The sequence below is a fragment of the Leishmania panamensis genome, assembly GCF_000755165.1.
Source record: "Leishmania panamensis strain MHOM/PA/94/PSC-1 chromosome 27 sequence".
In the NCBI taxonomy this organism is placed as follows: Eukaryota; Euglenozoa; class Kinetoplastea; order Trypanosomatida; family Trypanosomatidae; genus Leishmania; species Leishmania panamensis.
In genome coordinates this window covers 331,203-351,446 of record NC_025873.1, presented here as the reverse complement: position 1 = coordinate 351,446, position 20,244 = coordinate 331,203, and the positions used below count along the sequence as shown (strand labels likewise).

General features: G+C 58.9%; 6 protein-coding genes across 6 annotated transcripts, besides 2 other annotated features; all 6 read right to left on the bottom strand.

Moving 5' to 3' along the window:
* Positions 1-255: 255 nt before the first annotated feature.
* LPMP_270880 (2-oxoglutarate dehydrogenase subunit, putative) lies at positions 256-3,279 on the bottom strand (the record flags this gene model as incomplete). Its single annotated transcript, XM_010701875.1, has 1 exon — positions 256-3,279. One exon carries the CDS (start codon positions 3,277-3,279, stop codon positions 256-258), a length of 3,024 nt encoding a protein of 1,007 aa, XP_010700177.1.
* Positions 3,280-4,039: 760 nt separating this feature from the next.
* Positions 4,040-4,458: a repeat region.
* Positions 4,459-4,876: 418 nt separating this feature from the next.
* On the bottom strand, positions 4,877-5,239 carry LPMP_270870 (hypothetical protein; the record flags this gene model as incomplete). Its single annotated transcript, XM_010701874.1, has 1 exon — positions 4,877-5,239. One exon carries the CDS (start codon positions 5,237-5,239, stop codon positions 4,877-4,879), a length of 363 nt encoding a protein of 120 aa, XP_010700176.1.
* Positions 5,240-6,606: 1,367 nt separating this feature from the next.
* On the bottom strand, positions 6,607-8,880 carry LPMP_270860 (hypothetical protein; the record flags this gene model as incomplete). The annotated part of the gene is made up of 1 exon (XM_010701873.1): positions 6,607-8,880. One exon carries the CDS (start codon positions 8,878-8,880, stop codon positions 6,607-6,609), a length of 2,274 nt encoding a protein of 757 aa, XP_010700175.1.
* A 1,331-nt stretch (positions 8,881-10,211) lies between these two features.
* Positions 10,212-10,658: a repeat region.
* Positions 10,659-10,787: 129 nt separating this feature from the next.
* On the bottom strand, positions 10,788-13,907 carry LPMP_270850 (hypothetical protein; the record flags this gene model as incomplete). The annotated part of the gene is made up of 1 exon (XM_010701872.1): positions 10,788-13,907. The coding sequence occupies one exon, from the start codon at positions 13,905-13,907 to the stop codon at positions 10,788-10,790; it is 3,120 nt and encodes a 1,039-aa protein (XP_010700174.1).
* A 730-nt stretch (positions 13,908-14,637) lies between these two features.
* Positions 14,638-16,254, bottom strand: LPMP_270840 (hypothetical protein; the record flags this gene model as incomplete). Its single annotated transcript, XM_010701871.1, has 1 exon — positions 14,638-16,254. One exon carries the CDS (start codon positions 16,252-16,254, stop codon positions 14,638-14,640), a length of 1,617 nt encoding a protein of 538 aa, XP_010700173.1.
* Positions 16,255-17,234: 980 nt separating this feature from the next.
* Positions 17,235-19,844, bottom strand: LPMP_270830 (hypothetical protein; the record flags this gene model as incomplete). Its single annotated transcript, XM_010701870.1, has 1 exon — positions 17,235-19,844. The coding sequence occupies one exon, from the start codon at positions 19,842-19,844 to the stop codon at positions 17,235-17,237; it is 2,610 nt and encodes an 869-aa protein (XP_010700172.1).
* Between the last annotated feature and the right edge of the window lie 400 nt (positions 19,845-20,244).

Genomic DNA, 20,244 nt, shown 5'->3' with positions numbered 1-20,244 from the left:
CACATGTCACCGCAAGAAGCCCCCAAAAGTAAGACACATCGAGTTTGGGAGAAAGACGGGTGACGAGAGCACGTTGACACTTCTCAATCTCGTCCTTACAGGCTCACTCGCTCTTCCACTCCCGTTTTTTTTCCCCTTTTCCTCAGCCTTATCGCACACGCCGCGTACCAAACACCCACGCAGGTGTATGTGCTGCAGAGTGAGGGGAGCGGCGCTCGCAGCATGAAGTTCAGTCAAGCATGGGCGCTGTCACGGTCAACCTGCAATGATTTCCTGGATAAGCTTCTTTTCTTCCTCCACGTGCACGGAGCCATAGCCGGTAGACGGCGACGCTGAGGATGAGCGGCTCACGACGTTGATGCGGTTCTGCTTTAGTCCGAGATGTCGCATCAAGCTGTTCATGCGGGGTCGCATGTGCATCCACATCCCCATGTTGCGTGGCTCCTCCTGCAGCCATACAAACTCTGTATCGGGGTTACGCTGCGCGTACTTCTCCATCACATCCGCGACCTGCTCCCAAGGGAACGGGGCCAGCTGCTCGACTGTGACGAGGACGACGTCGTCATGGACGCCTGGGGTCTCTTTCTGCATTGCTGTCTTCGCATCATTCACAATGCTCTCAATTTGGCCAGAGCAGAACGCGACCTTGCGAGCCACCGTGTCCTCGGTGCGCGCGGTGTCAATGACCGCCTTGAATCTGGACCCCTGAGCCATGTCCGCCAGTTTTGATAAGTTCGGCGCACGCAGGCGTGCCTTCGAGAAGAAATTGACAAGCGGTTTCGGAAACTCGCGCAGTCCTTGGCGGCGCAGAAGATGGAAGTAGTTGGCTGGTGTGCTGGGGTAAGTCACCTGCCAGTTGTGGCGACGGATGCGGATTTCGAGCGCCTGATCGTTGGAAAAGTGGCGGAAGTCCGACGGTACTCGGTCGCTGTCGTCGCTCAGCTGCAGGAAGCGCTCCACACGAGCAGAGCTGTGCTCCGGGCCGGCACCCGAGTAGCCGTGCGGGAGCGACAGGATGAGGTTGCTGTGCTCATTCCACTTCTCCTCGCAGCAACTGAGGAACTGGTCGAAGATCACCTGCGCACCGTTGGCAAAGTCACCGAACTGGGCCTCCCACATAGTGATGGAGCGGGTGTTCTCCATGTTGTACCCCATCTCGAAGCCGCACACGCCGAGCTCGGAGAGGGAGCTGTTCGAGATGGTGATGAGTGCCTGCGAAGGCGACACCGTCTTCACCGGGAAGTACTTTAGGTTCGTCTTCATGTCTGTAATGCCGGCGTGACGCTGTGTGAAGGTGCCGCGCTCGACATCCTCGCCAGTCAGCCGTATCGGCACCCCTTGCATCGAGAGCGTGGCCAGCGCCATGAGCTCTGCTTGGCACCACTCGATTGCGTCTCCCTGCTCCGTACCTTTCTTGCGTGCAGCGTACGTGCGCTCCACCACCGGGTGCGGCTTCTGCATCTCCTTCGGGATGGACGCCAGGTGCACGCCTGCAGCGCGGAGCGTCTGGGCCTCGACGCCGGTCTCCACCGCTGGAGCCGGCCGCGGCACACGGGCGGCGGCGATCTTCGCGTACGACAAATCCGCTGAGGTGTTCTCGCTCTCGGGGTCAAACACAGGCATGACCTTCACGAAGTTCTGCGTGCTGTTCATGCGCTCGTACGCCTGGCGCAGGACGCTGTCCCACTCCGTCTTCTCCACCTTGGCCTCTTCTGCCGTCAGTGTGCCGTCTTCGATGAGGGTCTTGGTGTAGATGTCGACGAGACAGGGGTGCCGACGGATCTGCTCGTACAGCTGGGGCTGGGTAAAGTCGGGCATGTCGGTCTCGTTGTGCCCGTTGCGGCGGTAGCAGACGAGGTCGATGATGATGTCGCGGTGGAACTGATGGCGGAAGCGTGCGGCAATCTTGGCCGCCTTCACGCACGCGTCAACGTCGTCGCCGTTGACATGCATCACTGGGGCATTGTTCACCTTTGACAGGTCGGTGCAGTACGCGCTCGCGCGCGAGTCCTTGGGGTTGGTGGTGAAGCCAATTTGGTTGTTGATGACTAAGTGCAGTGTGCCACCGACGTGAAAGTTTTCGAGCTCGCAGAACCCCATCGTCTCGTAGCACGATCCTTGGCCGGCGAATGCGGCATCACCATGGATGAGGATGGGCAGCACCGTTGTGCACTCCACATCGTCCGTGTAGACTTGGCGGGCATGCGCCTTACCCAGCACCAGAGGGTTTACGGCTTCGAGGTGCGACGGGTTAGGCAGCAGGTCCAACTCGATCAACTTATTGTTGGCCAGCTTCACGTGCTTGCGCTTGCCGAGATGGTACTCGACATCACCGCTAACGTGCACATTCTCGATAGCCACACGACCTTCAAACTCGTTGAGGATGGTGCGTAGGGACTTGTGTAGCACGTTCGCCAGGACGTTCAGGCGCCCACGGTGCGCCATGCCGATGATCGCGCTCTGCACGCCGAGGTTGCTCGAGGTGAGAATTACGGCGTTCAAGGCTGGAATAAGCGCCTCGCCGCCGTCGAGGCCGAAGCGCTGCTTGGTGGCGTACTTCACCTGCAGAAACTTCTCGAAGCCGCAGGCCTTGATGACGTCCTTGTAGTAAAGCTTGCGCTCCTCGTGTGGCAAGGGCTGCAGGGAGTTTGCGACCTCGTGGCGGAACCAGTTACGCAACTCAAAGAAGCCCGATGACATGAACTCGAACCCGATTGGCCCGCAGTAGAATCGGCGTAGTTGATCGATAATTTCCTGAAGCGTCATGGAAGTACCACCGCTGACGAAGGTCGCATCGTAGCTGGCACCAAGGGTGACGTTGAAGACAAGTTTCAGATCCTCCTTGCTGAAGCAGAACTCCTCTGGCGCCAGTGTGCGAGAGCCCAGGATGCGATTGTCCGCGTGGTAGCCGCTGAGCGGGTTGACTTTCGCCATGTGGTGGCCAAACCGCTCGTATTCGCGGATCATCCACGAAAGGCGCATATTGTCGTGACGCTGCTTCTCCGACAACGACTTGGCATCGATTGGTCGGCTGAATGTTGACACTACAGGGGCATCGTCATTCCTGGACCGAATCGCCTCCAGGACGGGCACCCAGCTGGGATCGACAAGGGCGCTGTCGGCCTCGTACTGCCGCATGAGGTTCTCCACGTAGTGCTGGTTCTCGGCGCTGACGAGTTGGTCATATGGGTTGGGCTGGCGAATAGTTCGGGCATCTGTGTAGTTGCGCATCGCCGACGCTCGGACGGCAATAACGCCACTCAAAGCTCGGCGCATCATTTTTTCCCCTTTCCTGTCTTGCTGGCTGTCAAGAGCGTACAGGCCTCTGCGTAGAGAAGGGTGATGGGGTGAATGCGACGCACAGCGATGGCGCACAGGGGGGGGGGTATCCACGACTGAGCAGAACAACAGAGGAGGAGCTCAAGAAGTCACGTTAGACGAGAGGGGAAGAGAGAGAGAGACAGAGACTTGTGCCACACAACGAGCGTATTGATCGCTAACGACCGTCAGCTCTTGCGTACCCAGTGTGAGAGAGAGAGGAGAGAATGACGAAAAAGGAGACGGTCTCCTGTGCTGTGTTGAGAGTATAATGGAGGGTGTGAGAGCTGGGATGATATTCAGAAGAGCAAGGCGGTGGTGAAGGGGAGAGGGAAGGGAACAGAGAGATCTGTCGTGCCTCAGCAGAGCGCTACGCGACCAAAGAATATCACGGCAGGCGGAGGAGCCGTAAAGGCTGTGCTACAGTGTACGCGTGTTAGTGTTGATCTGTACGCGAGTTTATGTGCCACTCTGGGACCGAGGTAAGCCACCACGCGAGTTCAGGGAAGAGATAAAGGGTGAAGAAAAAAAGAGCAGAGAAAGTCAGGAGAAGCACTACGACTGCCAGCTCAACGGTAGAGGGAGAGACGTCTAGGCACACGGCTAAGGGGAAGCAAGACACCTCAGAGAAGGTTGAGAGATTCACGGTGGGAGCCGGTGAGACATGTAGAAGCTCCTGATGCTTCCGCAACCACGTGATGAGTACCGATTGCATTGTTTCTTCTCAACGACTCCACTCTCATCCGCTGAAGAGGAGGCAAACTCCTTTCGACCCCACGGCCCGCCCACAGGGAGCCCATCACGTGGTGCGCAGCCGCCATAGACACACGCGCTGGGGCGATGGTCTGGCACAGCCAGCTGAGCCCTGCCCCCTGCCCAACGCACCACCCCCAGCCGCCGCCACCCCGCCGCTCCCCACAGGGTGCATTGGTCGGGGCAGCGCAGGCGCGCCACACCAGCAGGCAGTGAGAATGCGGTGGGGTGCGCTCCAGTGACGCTGGCACTCTGGCCTCGCTACATCGTGGGTGCATGACCCTGTTGCCACCAGAGGTGGCTTGGCGCAGTGCCGGGGAGGGGGAGGGCTGCGTGGCTAGCCCCGAGAGCAGGGGAGGGAAGGGGGGGAGGCACTGAGACCTGCGGAGTTGTTCCCTGATACGAGATCGCAGAATGCGATGCCACGGCAGAAAACACGTGTGGAGGGCATGACCGTCGTGGCATGCTTGGGGGCTTGCGAGTTCACGGAAGCAATGGCGAGAGAAACTTCATTGGCGTGGACATTCATAGACTGTTGCACGCCGAAGGGAGATGGAACCGCGCGCCCTTCACGATCTCAAAGTCCTTTAAAGCAAGAGTGTATCTTGTTGCGTCTTCTAAGCTGTTTCTCAGGTCCTTTTCAAGGAGTGGGGAGATGAGGTCTGTGGGTGGGCGGAGAGGAGAAGGCGTCAAGCACAAGAGTGTGGGTGATGACCGGCTCTCCCCAGATGTCTTCCAGAGCACGCGGATCTTCTTCAGGCTAGCAGAGCCGCTGCATGCACACAGAGGTACAACAGCAGCGCGGCTACTTCACTTGAATCTTCTTCCTGAAGAGATCGTGGATGGTCTCGGGGGGCCACCCTGCGATTTGGAGTGTCAATACATCTTGGGGATCGCTGCCGACGAGTACTACTTGCGGAAACAGCAATGAAGATTTCTCCACAAAGGAGAGATGCTTGAAGTAGGGCTCCGACTTGTACTTGCGCTTAAAGATGGTGAGCGAGTTCACCTCCCACGATTCCATCACATGGGCAATATTGCGGAGCTCGATTCGGCCCGACACGTAGGTGACATCATCAGCCGCGTCACCCTCTGCAGCAGTGCAGCAGCGTTCGCACTCTTGCCGCAGTTCGGTGTTTTGCGTCATGAGGAACAACGTGGAGCACATGCTGCAGCGTACCGTATCCTTCTCGAATCCGAGATCAAGGCAATCCGCCGCCGTGGCTGGCACAGCTTGCGATGGGAGCGCGACAAGAACGTTCAGAACAGCTGCTGCCAGGCACAGCAGCAGAAGCGTTCTAACGCGCATTTTGACGACCAAATAAGTAGCTTGACCAGTTAGAGGAGGCGAGGGATGTAGGGAGCTGCGCTTGAGGAAATAGAGATGAAGCGGTGTGGACTTGTCTAGTAGAGGTAGCAGAGTAGTAGAAGGGAACCGACTGTTCGAGCAGAGGTCCACTCTTCTCGCGTGTAAAGAAGCACAGAAAGCGATCCTGCCCGGCATGGAGAGAGGCGGGGTGGGTGGGAAGGAGAGGCTGGACTTTACTACCCAGCGTGGGGGGTCGCAGAGGTGTACATGTACGTATACACCCCCCCCCACACACACACACACGCCCTCACGAGTTCCTCCCGGATGTGCTCTTCGCACTTCATTTTTGTTTGTTGTTATCGGTGTTTTTGGTACTGCGAGGCGGGAGAGGGAAGCCGCGAGTGACGTTCTATCGTACATGGAGACACTCGTGTGGGAGCAACACGAAGATGAACAGAAGAGCAACAACGAAATAGATGACACACAGCTACAGCTAACAGACACAAGAGAAAGAGAGAGGGGGGAAGGAGGGGGGGGGTGACTAGACGTTCGAAGGACTCACCTCACTGCCACTCCCTCCCCTTCTCTCCCTCTCTCTCTCTCTGCGTCTATATCTCTAAGATGGTACGAGTCATGCCTCCCCCCTCTCCCGGTCTGTGGAGGTATAAGTGAGTGAGTGTGTAATGCGAGAAGCCTATCACCATCGCTGGGTGCAGAGTAACACAGATGAGGGGAAGAAGAGGAGAAGACTGGAAGGGAAGGGATTCGTGAGCCTCACTTGGATATCACACACAGAAAGAAGAAACACTGAAGGCTTGACGCGAACAAAGGCAACAGGAAAAACTTCACACACACACGCACACGACACACAAAAGAGATGGCGGCGCAGTGATGACAGCCACTGCCTCAGAGCTGCCACCGTGCGTCGCGCACATCTGCATGCAGTCATGGCATAAATGCCTTTGTTCATGCTGAGTGACTGGGACAGGGGAAGACGTGAGCAACGGTAGCACGCGAGACTCCAGTGGGGCGGCTGTCGAGGCAGCGCGCTGCTTCCACTTCTCCTTGCATTGGTACTGTACATCGTACATTTATAGCCACGGATACGCACGCACAAACGCACACACACATACTTTGAGAGAGAGAGAGGGGGAGGGTACGCACCTGCCTCTGTGTCCCCCCTCCCTCCCCTACCCGCTGCCATGTAACGCGCGCTACACTCCCACTTACTTCGAAGCACTGTGGGAAGCGATGGCAGTGACTGTGTGGGCGTAGGTCGAGGTACTGTTCAGGAGGCGCATAAACTCCTCGTACGACACACGCGGTACCACTGCAGGAAAAAGCTTTTTCGCCAGTGCGTTCATCTCTTCGTCGCAAATGGAGGTAAGCTGCAGCTTGCGCCGCACACACATCTTGAACTCATCAGCGCCGATCAGGCTGTCCTTGGCATAGTCAGTGATGGCGTGGAACTCCTTCATGAACAGCTGGCGGCGCTGATGGTAGAGCTCGAGGAACTCCGCCGCACCTCGAGCCGCCGCCGCGGATTCGCGCTTCTTCCGTTCCACCTCCTCCGCCTCCTTCGGGTCGTTGAGGAACGACGTGGTGGCATGATCAGCGCTCTCCTGGTAGATAGCCTCCCACGAGCGGTTATCGCGTGCCACCGCGCCACCTTCTGGCATGATGCGACTGGCCACCTCCTCGTAGCTGGCGTACGACTCGTTGTTCTTGTCGAAGTACCGCAGCACTGTCAGGATCTCCTGCTCGGTGACATCCAGCTTGAGTTCCTTCATGATGGACAGGAACACCGCCATGTCGAGGCCGCCGCGCTGGTTCTCGTCGGCGAGGCGGAAGGCCTCGGCAAGACCTGTGGTGCTACTCTGCAGCATCGCTTGCATCTTGCGAACGATTTTGTTGATGTCAGAGTGGCTAAACTCCTCGGGATTGTGCTCCATGTAGTTCAGCGAGTGCTCATCCGAGTTGAGGATGACGAGCGGGAACGAGTTCAGCTCCACGCGCGCGCCGACGTAGAAGTCGTCCGCGTGGAAATACTCGCCGTCGGCGCGGCGAACCTTCTGGCGCTGTAGAAACTTTCCGCCCACGATGCCACTGTTGCGGATGACGGGCTCGAAGATGGAGACGGTGTTGTCGGCCGGGTAAACGGCCAGTACGAAGCGGCGCACCTTATCTTCCTCTTTGTTGTTGTCCAGGCGGGCGAGAAACTTGACAACGGAGTTGGCGAAGCGGTGGCGGCGCAGCTCCTCGTGCTTCTCGTTGTGGCGCTCCCGCATTTCCTCCTCGGAGATCTCGCGGCGGGTCGAGCACGGCGGCACAAACGGCGGCGGCGTGGCGCCGGGAATGGGCTTGTATGATGTGATGCCAAATCGCTCTGCCATGTAGTCGCGAGTGTATTGATTGTAGTCGTGGATCTTAACCTGGCGGCCGTAAAGGTTGAGCACGTTTCCAATGCGGATGTCCTCGTCAGTGTAGTAGACTGTGTTCGCGTTCTCCTTAAAGGTGACGGAGCCAAGAGTCGAAGAGTCGAACTTGCCGGAGGGGTCCGTCGACCTCGCGATCCGCTGGCGGCTAAAGAACTTGGGGAACGGATCGCGGCCGCTGTTCTGCACATCCTTCTCGACCAGCGCAAGGCTGCCGTCGCTAAGGAAGTAGTAGAGGGTGAGAAAGTGCTTTGTGCCGTAGAGACTGGCCGTGTCGTCCCATGTGCAGTCGCACCGCAGCACCTTACGATCAAACTCTAGGAATTGCCGGGTTGCCCGTACCTGGGCTGCCGAGAGCATCGTGTTGAGTGGGCTAGACGCCGCGATGGACGGGACGTCGTGCGCTTTAGCCACAGGGCGGCTGCGCATGGAGGTGTACGCGTCCGTCGGCGGCACGATGGCCGCCGGCACCTTTTCTCCAGCTTCTTTGAGCAAGGCCCGTGTGAAGGGATCGGCGTCGTACAGCTCGTACGTGCGGCCGTAGAAGGACACCGGCTCGCCGACCCTAAGCTGCGCGGCGGTAATCGGTGTGCCGTCCGGGTTGGGCACGATATGGCGCTTCAGGTTGGCGGTAAAGGCAAACCCGGAGTTGTCCTGTCGTGGCTCCGTCACGCTCATCGTGCCATCCTCCAGGTAGAAGTTGATGATCACCTTGCGCACCCGCTCCATCTCCTGCGCACTGTCCGAGACTGGTTCGATGCAGTAGCCGTAGTAGCGAAGTACACGTCCTGTCACGTCCTCCACGCTCTGCTCGTTAGCCTCATCCGCCGCCGTGACGGTCGTCGCGGCGTCCTTGAGTGTGGAGCGAGGGTAGGTGTTACCATCACCGGCCCCGAGAGTGCGGTCTGCTGGCACGCCAGGAATGATCGTCGCGGAGTCCATCCGCACACCATGTATCTGGCGACGGTCGTAGTTGCGGCGCATCATTTCCTCACCGCAGGACAGTCCTGGCACCATCGGAAGCCGGAAGTCCTTCTGCATCTGCTGTGACTGACTGTAGGCCATGATGGGCAGAGGGGTGGCGGTGGGGCAGAGGCAACGCTGTGGTTGCAGTCGTCAGCACGGAAGAGGCCGACGAGGGAGAGAGGAGGGGGCGAGCTCAACTCGGTCGGCGCCACGTCAATCGCTACAAAGCGCTGAAGGGAAAAAGCAAAGCGCCCCACAGGAGGAAAGAATACAGCAGCAGTACGAGTTCTTCTTTCCACTGGCAAGCGGGAGACGCAGGAGACTCGTTAACGTCGATGAGGTGCGCTTACGTGTCGAAGGTGTGGAAATGGGCTAGCACAGCGAGATGGAGGAAGAAAGGTGGAGAGCAGAACATAGAGGCGAAGCGACACGAGGAGATGACCGCCTCCGGCACCTCCTGTCCTGCATCTCATAATACGCAGAGAGCGAAGATGCACCGTGAGAGAACCAATGGGGCTCCCACGATTCGGTTTATGAACGCCTTTTTCTTTTTCAACAAATCCAACGCTGCAGACGGGGGTTGAGGAGAACGAAGATGCCGTGTTGCGGCGCCTCGGCGCTGAAGAGGATCAACGGTGAAAGAAAGCCAGTGAAGCGGTGACCACTCCACGACACGGGTGTTGTTGTTCTTGTCTTTTTCGGGTGTGTGCGTGTGGGCAGAGTAAGTGAAGGGTGGGCCTACTTGGATGTTGTCCGTGGGAGTCACAGAAGACGCGAGAAAACAGAGAAACAAAGCCACGCACCTACTGAAACGCTGTCGCTTTCTTGGAGAGAGCGGCGGCGAGAGAGGTGGCGACGCTGGTGTGTGTGGGGGGGGGGGGGGGGTAGCGTAGTACGGCAAGGCGCGGAGACGACACTGGATGGTGTGTGAGAACAGAACAGCAGAGAAGACACACCGGTCAAGAGGAGCCACCTCCACCTCCCTCTCTCCGCCTCCCACTGTCTGCAGAAGTCGTTTTCTTTTTCTGCTAGGCGGTGCCTCTTGTGTTTCTCTCACTTCCTAATCCATCACTACACAGTGTCATGGCGACTTGGTGAGTACTGCACCATCTCGCAAGCAAAGACGAAAAATGCACACGTAACTCAAGAAGAGGGAGGGAGGGAGAGGGCGACCGATGAGGCCCCAGCTCCGGCGTGAAACTAGACGAGCAAACTATACGAAAGAGACACGGAGGCCGCATCGCCTCATGAAAGGAGCTCATTTTTACATGGAGAATCCTACAAACAAACAAAAAGAAAATAAGAGAAGTGAAAACTGCGGGCACCTGCACAGAGGAGGGGGGAAGAGGGAGAGCGTCGCGATAGTCGTCATATCACAAGTGCACAAAATTCACTTCAGTTTCTCATGTGGTTGGCTGATCAACTCCGTCTAACAGAAGGACACTTCAGAGGGCGGCACCCCAGGTCTCAGTGCCTCCCCCCCTTCCCTCCCCTGCTCTCGGGGCTAGCCACGCAGCCCTCCCCCTCCCCGCCACTGCGCCAAGCCACCTCTGGTGGCGACAGGGTCATGCACCCACGACGTAGCGAGGCCAGAGTGCCAGCGTCACTGGAGCGCACCCCACCGCATTCTCACTGCCTGCTGGTGTGGCGCGCCTGCGCTGCCCCGACCAATGGACCCTGTGGGGAGCGGCGGGGTGGCGGCGGCTGGGGGTGGTGCGTTGGGCAGGGGGCAGGGCTCAGCTGGCTGTGCCAGACCATCGCCCCAGCGCGTGTGTCTATGGCGGCTGCGCACCACGTGATGGGCTCCCTGTGGGCAGGCCGTAGGGTCGAAAGGAGTTTGCCTCCTCTTCAGCGGATGAGAGTGGAGTCGTTGAGAAGAAACAATGACATGTTTACCCCACCACCTTCTGCTCTCGAGAGCGTCCCCTGCAGAAGTGCGCCTGACTGCCCAATGGGGAGAAATCAGGTCTCTGCAGTCAGTGAACTCGTGCACAGAGAGGCACATGCTAAACATTTTGCGACAACGACGGTTGGTCAAGGAGGCTGCGAGGAGGAATGGCGAAGCTGCAAAGGTGGTTGTTGGCTAATCGCACCACCACTACACCAGAGCCGCCGTACCGCACCTCTGCAATCGGTTGTGCGACGCCACTCGCGTCGGTGGCCCAGCGACGGCAGAAGACGTACACGTCAGTTGTGTCCACCAGCTGCAGCAGACCGTTCTCGTAACCAATGAAAATGATTCGCTCGCCTGCGTGGGCGGCAATAACAGTGCAGTCAGCAGTCAACGCTGCGGTACCCACCGTCACCTCCACCGAGGGCCGACGCAGGGGAAGTCCCTGCGCCTTGGGAGTATAGCTAAGCTTTTCCATCGAGGCAGATGTTCCAGTCACGTCGTTGTTCAGTACAACAGCGCCGTCGTAGGTTACCCGGCCGCACTCCCGACCGGCGTCGTTGAAGAGGGCCACTTCGCTCGCGTGATCCGATTTTTTCTGCCGCACCGCCGCCAATCGCACCTTTGGCGTCCCAACGTCGCACAGAATCGCCGTCAGCTGCGTTGTCCGCACCTTCAAGGGCACCAGCACCCGCGAGCGGTTTTCGAACACGTCGAGGCAGAGAAGATCTGAGTTCCTGCTTTGCGCGGTCACCGCTGTGGCCAATAACGACGGCGACTCGTCAAAGTTGCGGTGAATGATGTCCGGCTCACCGACCAATGACGCCATGATGAGCACCTCAGGTGTCTGCCAAGCGCCTACACGAGTGGCAGCATTGGACATGCGTCTTCGAAAACAGCTCACTACGGTGCCGTCGCTGCCGCATACCAGCAGCCCATCAGTTGTACGCGGAGAGGCCTGCTCGTCGGAATCCACCCTGCTTAACCACGTCATGGAGAATGTGCGCTCTCGGCGGTTCGCTGCAGATGCCGTGCCACAAAGAACAACAGCGCCTTCCCACAGGGACAGCACCGTCGGCGCCGCCGCCTTGGGGTCCAGCTGAAGTGCTGAGAGGTACAGCCGTTGTGATGCCCGACTCGCGGCGACTGGTTCAGCAACCGCCACCATGATGGTCGAGAACGCCGCGTCATCTGCGATAGAGGCCACGCTGCCGTTAGGCTTGGTATCCCAATGCACCGGCGTCAGCGCTGGCCAGGCCTTCTGCGCCCGTTGCTTGACAGCATGCAAAATCTGGCCACACGGCGTACCCACCCAGAGCGAGAGGGTGCCCTTGTCGCAGCAGCACAGGCGTGCGCACGAGACCTCTTTGCTGCCTTTGATGGGTACATCGGTCACCTGCCCAAGGCCTCCAGTGGCGGTCAGCTCCACCACGAGGATTGAGCCTTGTTTGTCGGCGGAGACGGCCTTCAGCCCCGCCACCAGGGCGGTCACCTGTTTCACACTAGAACCAACCTTCTCGACAGTGTGTGATGGCAGAACGAGTAGGTGCAAGATGCGGCTGATCAGCGGCGCGGCACCTTTCTCTTTGGCTGCCCCGCAGCTAGCCGCCACCTGTTCCACCTCCGGCGCAGCTCGCCACACGCACATAGAGCCATCGGCTGCACCAGTGCACAGGGTGTCCCAGCAGAGGTTGGGTGTCAAGGACAAGCACACTCCGCGGATGGCCGTCGCGTGGGGCTTGGCGGTCCACAACAGCTGCACCTCCTTCATCGCTCCAGAGGCAAAGTGCGCGTAGCTCGCAACGCTTAATGCGCCGTCGATGGTGCCCCACACGAGTTCCTTCCGCTGCGGGACAAGCAAGGGAACAGCTGCGGTGCTGCTGATGGTGCAGGTGGCGCCGCTCTTGCGATGGTACAGGCAGGTGTGATCGAAGAAGCTCGTGCTTACCACGACATTCTCATCCGTGACGAGGCAGTTCACCGTGGCAGAGTGCGCCTTGTGATACCAGCGGCACTTGACATTGACGTAGACTGGCATGGTAGACGACGCTGCCAGATGCGGCTGTGCCCCCGCAGACGCAGTGCCCTCCACATTTACTTCCCATTCCTGTATGAACCCGCTGGTGCTTCCAGTGAGGAGGTACGTTGTAGAGGACAACGCGGTCGCCGCGCCGTTGACTTGAGGTGATGGAGAAACAACGGAGGAGAACGCATTAAAGTGACCAATCGCGGCAGTCGCAGCCACCACCCCGTCCCTGGTGCGATTGAATGGGCACACATGCAGAAACGTGGTGCCACCGTCGGGGTCCACAATGGACCTCACAGTCTGGAAAACCGGGGTGTCGACCGTCCCCGTACTCACCACGCTACAGCGGCCCTTCCACTTCGCCGGTGCATCAGGGAAGCGGACAAAAGCCAATGCGCAGCGCGTTGCGGTGACCACCACCGTGTCTGCTGAAAGAAACATCACCGAGTGCACGTTGCCCAGCTCCGCCGTGGTCAACACCCACAGGAGCTGCACCGGGTCTTCTCCAGCGAGAACGTCGTTCCAGAGGTGTGGGTTGTGCTGATGGCGCCACAGTCGCATCGTGCCATCGAGACTTGCCGTGGCGATTAGTGTGAAGGTCTCCATCGGCCATACCCCCAACGCAGTCAAGCGACTGCCATGGCCTCGCAGCACTGTAACGCCGCGAAAGCTGGGGCGGGCCCATACGTACACGCAGGCCTCCTCTTCCGCACCAGATGCAGCCGCGGAGCTCTCCACGGTCGTGTACACATACGACGCCGCGATTGCGCAGTGATGCACCGTGAACGACGGGGGCAAGAGACAGGCGGCGTCGACGGCGCCGGTGAGACCATTCCACACCAGCAGACGACCCTTTTCGTGCTTGGAGATGACCTGCAGCTGCGGTGTGGTGGATGGCAAGAAGTTCTCTCTGCGCTTGACTTGTGGAGCTGCTACGAGAAAGGACGGTGATGGAAGAGAGGCGCTGCGTGTGTTGGCGACCAACTGCTGGATGCCGCGGGTGCTGGAGACCGCGTAGCTCCGACGCGTCGCCACCTCAGGGTGTTTGTACACCGGGAGTACCTGCGCATAGTTGTCTATGAACGGGGCATCAGTGACAGTCGACTCCTTCGTCACCGTCACCCTGACGTCGGATGTCGGCACCAACTGTACCCCACGCACCCCAAAAGGGCTTCGCAGCACGTTTATAGAAAAGAGAGCCTCCTGCATGATACTCGCCGAGAGAGAGAGAGGCGACGACGACGATGGGTCACTGAGCACGGAGGGAAGGGGACGAGTGGAGGCGCTGTTGTGCGACATATTCCGCTTTCTTGTGCGTGTGCGTGTGTGCCTCGTCCAGTGAGGGACGAAAGAGCCGGAGAGGATTGGGGGGGGGGGAGGGGCGTGGAAAGCGACGAGAGACTGTGCGTGCATGGCTTGGTAAGAGCTATTCGTGGACTAACGATACTCATCAAGCGCAGAGCTCGAAAAGTGGGCGGCGTGGTGGTCGTCCTGCAGACTCCCTCCCACCCCCCTACCAACGACAAAGAGGAAAAGAAAGCAACGTGAAACGCCACAGTGCCGCTCTTTCAGCAACCTCCGTGTCGGGCGTTGCACATTCGCCATACGTTTTGCTTTTCTTCTTCGTTCCAAGGGAGACGAAAGGGGTGACTGCCACCGCCACAGACCTCCGCCGCCTCCCCTCTTTTCGGAGCGCACAGAGTACGCCGTATGAGTGGTGGAGGTGGTGGTTGGGGGGGGGGTGCGGTGGGGATCATGAAAGGCAAGAGCCCAATCAGAGGCGCACGTATGCTGTCAGTGGAGGAAGGCACGCATAGGAGCACCAGCCAACGCCGACATCGACTGTCAAGTCAGGATAGAATCATCCCAATGAGGCACTGTTGCCCTTTTTCTCGCGCGCGAGCGTCCGCCGTTGCTTGTGGGGAGCGACATACGGATCTCACCGGCAGCCTTCTCGCTTGGCACGCTTGCGGGTGTGGATTGACGAACTCGAAGTGGTGGGGTCCTCCGACACTGGCGCAGATGACGTGCTGCTTGGACTACTACGGCGTGTAAGGTGACCGATGCTGCTGCGATGAGAGAGCATCGGCGGTGCAGTGGTCGACACAAAGGTACTACGCAAGGCGGTGTTGGACCCGACAGCAGGGCCCCAGGGCTGGGAAGTGGACTGGGTGTGCTGCATGAGTAGCTCAAGCGTCAGTACTGGGTGATGCATCTCCTGTGGTTCACCGTTGGCCACGCATACGGAGCGGCTCAGCCGTCGAGAGGTCTCTGTGTGCAGGAGGTCCTCGTGGTGCGCCCGTTCCACTGCGGAGAGGAGAGCAACCCGATAGCACTCGTCCTCAAAGACCGTGGTCGGCACGGGGATAGACGTTGAGAAGGCGTCGCTTTGTCGGTGATCATCGCGAGAGCCCTCCGAGATTGGCTGGTAGGGTTGCGTATAAACAGACCTGTGCGCCACATCAGCTGCCTGAGCGGCGAGCACCGCGGCCTCACTGCACTGAAGTGGCACAGCCTGTCCTTGTCGGCCGGTGTACTCTGGGCGTGCCAGCAGAGGCTTGGGGACGCGCTCCCGGCGGAGTCGATACACCGCCAGCGACAGCGGCACCTTGTACAGCGGCAACCAGGATTGCTCGCGGTACTCACCAAGACTGACATGGTCGACACCTACCATAATTCGCGACCTCGTGCGGTCCACACGGTACTTTCGGCGGTCCGAGGACACATCGGCAAGACTACTAGAGCGTGTGCGACGTACAACCTGAACCATTTTAGTGTAGAGACTGAGGAGTGCACGATGCCATAGCACAGGTGCCCCTCCCTGCGCACCTCTTGGCGCCGACGGGGGGAATAACCCGCCTGTGTGTGTGACTGACACCGTTGAGGACTGTGACTTCGTCCGCGAGCCATGCCGCTCGTCTACACCGTCGTAATCGCATGCAGCTGAGGCGTTTAAGGAGGCCACAAGCTCCTGCTCGTGCGGAAGTGGGTAGAACATGTCTCCCCCACCCGGGCGGCGGGACAAGAGCGTTGGGATCCCGTTGACGTAGATGCGACTGTAGTAGTCTGTCGGCGTGACGAGGGGTGTGGAGTGGAGGGTCTCGTCAATGTCATCGTCCGCCATCCACGATGCCGTGGCGCGGTGCGTTGCAGAGGAGAAGTGGAAGTGAACGTCCTCGAGCGCACGCCACGGTGGCGGACGACGACTGATACGCGTAAGGCGGAGCTCACAAGGAACGCAGAGGTAGTAGTACGCTTCTCGTGTTTGGGAGGCCTTCGATTGCGCCACGGGAGAGAAATCCCCGACACTTGAGGAGCACGAGGGTGCGGCTCTGGAGCCGTCAGTGCCATTTTCCCCTGATGTATTCACCTCGTCATTGCCGTCCTCCGCGCTTTCCCCTGTATCTCCGCGGGCGGCGACATCCACAGCGTACGATGTGGCGTCGTCCTCGGCAGCCAGTCGGCGCCGCAGGCCGTGCTGCTCCAGTCGTGCCAACAGGTGTTCTACCAGGGTGGCGCGCCGCCCATCACCGACGTTAACGACCTCCAAGTCCATGTTTGCATCCACCCCAGACGCCACTGAGCGAGAGGATACAATGGCGCCGGACTGGTGAAGGCGGCTGCGCAGTCGGTTCAAATCGGTCTCTGACGGTACGGCGCTAGCACCTCCTCTACTCCACCGTGAAGACGATGGCCTGCTAGGACATGATGCGCGCTGCATTGCCAAATCCGCCCGCAACGAGGGCAAAAAAACGAGACACGGTCACTTCCCGCGTGTTTCAGTGGTGTGTAGCATACGCCCCTACAATGCAGTTGTTTAAAATGAAAACATCAACAACAATCATGGGCAGTGTGCTCGTGTTCGAGAGGGAGGGGGCAAGAGAGAGAGAGTCCAGTGGAGTGTGTGTGTGGGTGGGGGGGTTGTTTGGATGAGCGGGTGCACCTTTAATTCGCAGCACTCATCACACGTGGCGCCACGCATCTCTCCGCAGCATATACAGGCGGAGTCGAGAAGACGGAGCACAGTCAGCCAGAAGAAAAACGAGTGGGACGTGAGATGCGCTGGGAGCCGAGCCCAGAACTTCTGTCGCCTTACGAGAAGAGTCAGGGATGAGGCACAATACGAGTGAGACTTTCGAATGTGTTGCCGTCCAACGGTGAGAGGGAAAAGACCGCGGCACAAGGAGAGGCGACGCTTCGGCTCGCTCCTCCTCATCTGCCTTTGATCATTTTTTTTTCTCTCTAGGAGCACACCTTTACTCGTTCAGACTGTCTTGGTGCGGAGAATGCGATCAGTGGTCGTCAGTGCGTCCTACGCGTCCGTTTTCCTCTGCTTCTCTCGCCCAACACTACCCCAGCAGGTGGGCTATCCCAAGACCCACAAATATATGCGTGAAACCCAACGCGTGTGGGGCGAGGAAGAAGAGGCACACACACAGAGAGGCCTGCACACTCAGCATCAAACTCTCCGCCTTTCTTCCAGTAATGTTTTGCCGCTGCAGGCTGCACGAGCGCGAGCTTCGCCTTCCCACTAACTCAGTGCAACTCCTCCGCGTCGCCTACCATAATCGACATGCATCGCTCTGTGAAAAACTCGTTGACTGGCCCTGGATCCATCACAAGAGAGAGCGCAAACGGCAGCGTCGTCGTAATTTCTACCGCATCCCTTTTTTCCAGGAGCACCACTGTAGACGGTGGCGCAGTCGAAGAAGCGACCGAGCCCGAGAGTGGGCACTCAAAGATGCGACGCACGATATCCATGGGCGTGTCGGGCACCGACTTGCTGAGGGGGGCGCTAAGGAAGTCGCAGTAGCGGCCCTTGAGGGCCGCCAAAGTGGCCCTATCCTTCTCAACCTTGTCATCAGTAGTGGTGCTGACCTGGTTAGCGGAAGTCGGGAAAGGTCTTGCTGCTTGCGTGTTCGCGTGGAAGACCATGTACTCGAAGATCAGCAAAGCAGAGAGAAAATGGATATTGCAGTTGGCGTTGAAGGGCGTCTGTCGTGAACGCTGACGAGCCTCGTCTCCGTGGCGAACGTGGTGGGAGCACTTATGCAGGTGCGCACGGGTTGCCATCGCGGACACCCTCAGCAAGGCTTCCACCTCTGGAAAGGCTTCTTGCAGTCGCTGCACCATGACGCCTCTATCTGTGCTATCCATCTGTGGGTCAACGAAGAGCGCCAGCATCTCCACTGTGGAGCGCCATGACACCGCGGTATGCGAGGAGGATGCCACTTGTTGATGACGTTCCATAGCGTGTACGGTATCCTCGCTACACGCGATGGAGAGAGGCAGTACAACCTGCAATACACCACACTCCCACAGATCCTTCTCCCGCTCCGGGGCGGTGGTCCGCGCCTGCTTCAAGAAGTGGGACAAGGAGCGAGAGAGGTCGAACACGAGCACGCCGCCAGCGCCGTGTACCTCCTCACTCATGCGCAGTGACGCTTCCGCTGAGCCCAGAAGAACACTCCTCAGTATGTCTACAGGTGGTATGTAGTCGAGCAGAACGCAGCCGCGCAGTATTCGGGCGACGTAAATGGGAAAGGCGTCCAGCATGGGCCCCTTCTTCAGCTGACGTGTGTAAAAGTTTAGCATGCTGCGCAGTATCGATTCCAGCGCGCCGTGGCACAGGCTTGGTCTCGTCATCTTCAGCGCCGCTAAAGCGTTGATGAAGGACAGCGCCGTGTCCACTGTCAGCGAGGAGGGAAATATGTTGTCGCTGGTGGCTACAAGGGTAACAAAGCCGTCGCACCGAGTGACGCGCAGCGCCGCCAGCGCGGCTGCAAGTTGCGCAACAGTGCGGAAAGGGATGACACCGAGAACCTGTTCTGGAGAGGAGGCGGTGAGGCGGTTGCTCACCTCGTCCGTGATCGTCTCCACTGCCGCCGTCGTCTTGGTCGATGGCCGTAGGCGGCGCAACACCTGCAGCATCGTGACGAGGTCCTGCAATCGGAGATGGTGCACATTCGTGCACACCACCCGCAGCACCAGCTCCACCCGCTGCTGGGTCTGAGACGCGGATGTCATGCTGGGAAACTGATCGAGCAAGGGGAGCAGCTTCACAAGGTCAGGGTAACTCAGGTCAAACGGAAACTCCGCGCTGATGGGGCTCCCCACCTCCGCATCCGGGACACCTGTGCGTTGCTCGGCGTACTGAAATACGCGTTGCATTGCCGCGGCCCCAACGGTTTCGCAGTTGACGACGTACAATACCGCTGCGTCATGCGACGACGAGGCGTTCGTGATGCCTGCTGGCACACACCGCGCAGACTGCACCTCATTCTCGATGGCCGGGTAGTCTCGGACGAGGTGCCACAGCTCGTTGAACTCGCTCGGGAAGTTCAGCAGCGCCCGGGCGACGTTCAGCCAGTGGGCTCCGCGCAGAGCAGATGCGTTTTCGAAGATAAAGCGCAAGAGGTTGTTGCGCAGTAGATTAAGGCTCTCGTGGGGGATGTCTGTCATGCTATTCTTTGTAGCGCGCCGGCACTCCTCAACATAGGTGCGGCACGATTTGGAGAGTGCACGCAGAATCCGCACAGCGTCGAAAGCGTTGCACGACGACATGGTCTTTGAGGTCTTGGCTTTGTTGAACAGAAGCACCCACTTTTCTCCAGCGTAGAGAGGTACGACAACGAGCATGTTCAGCGCGTGGAAGCCGGACTCTGTGAGCGCAAACATGACCCTGCCCAGCTCGTGGAGGCTGGAAAAGTTCAGTCGCGAGATCAAGACGGGGTACACCTCCGCGTCTGTCACCCCCGCCTTACAAAGATACTCGATGATCTTGCTTGCCTGCGGCGAGGTCATTTTGGGCAGAAAGCGCATGCGCTGATGGTCTTCCTTAATGCATGTCACGATCGTCTGCAGAAAGCTCGCCCCCGGACGGGCACCAATGATGACAGCCGCGAAGGCTGCGTCGCGAGTTAGTTGGCCGAGAAAGTGGCGGAGGTCTGTGGAGTTACCGCGCCTATCCAGCTCTGTTCCCGCCAGTATCGGCATGACCTCCGTCTTGAGAAAGCGCTTCATCTCACCATGGGGGACTGGATGCGTACGATTTGTCATGTCGAGGAGCGCGTTCAGCTTGGTCGCCGCGTCCGTGATGGCAGTTGCCGTGACCACAGCAAGTCTACGCCTACCCAAACGCAGCATGTTGTGCAGAAAGGGCTGGTATGCCTGTCTCTCTGTGAGTGTAAGGAGGGAGGGAGGGAGGGGGGCGGAATAAGGGACCCACCGGATGAGTGGAAAGAGAGGGGAGATAGCTGGTCCCAACGCAGAGACCCACAAGAGCAAACCTGTAACACCGCCTCCTGTCAGACGGTGGCACCTCGGTACGCTGCCCTTCAATCCCCCGCAGACACAGATCAAGAAACCTTCGCACGTGCTTGCCCCCTACCCCACCCCCTACAGATGGCTGCCCGCAACTACAAGGCTCTACTGACTCCCCCGTTGCTTCCACCCTAGACACCTTCTCCGCGTGAGTTTAATTCTTGCGCTTCCTTTCCTTGCCGAAGAGACCCAACTACATTCATTCACACGTAGGGCAATGGAG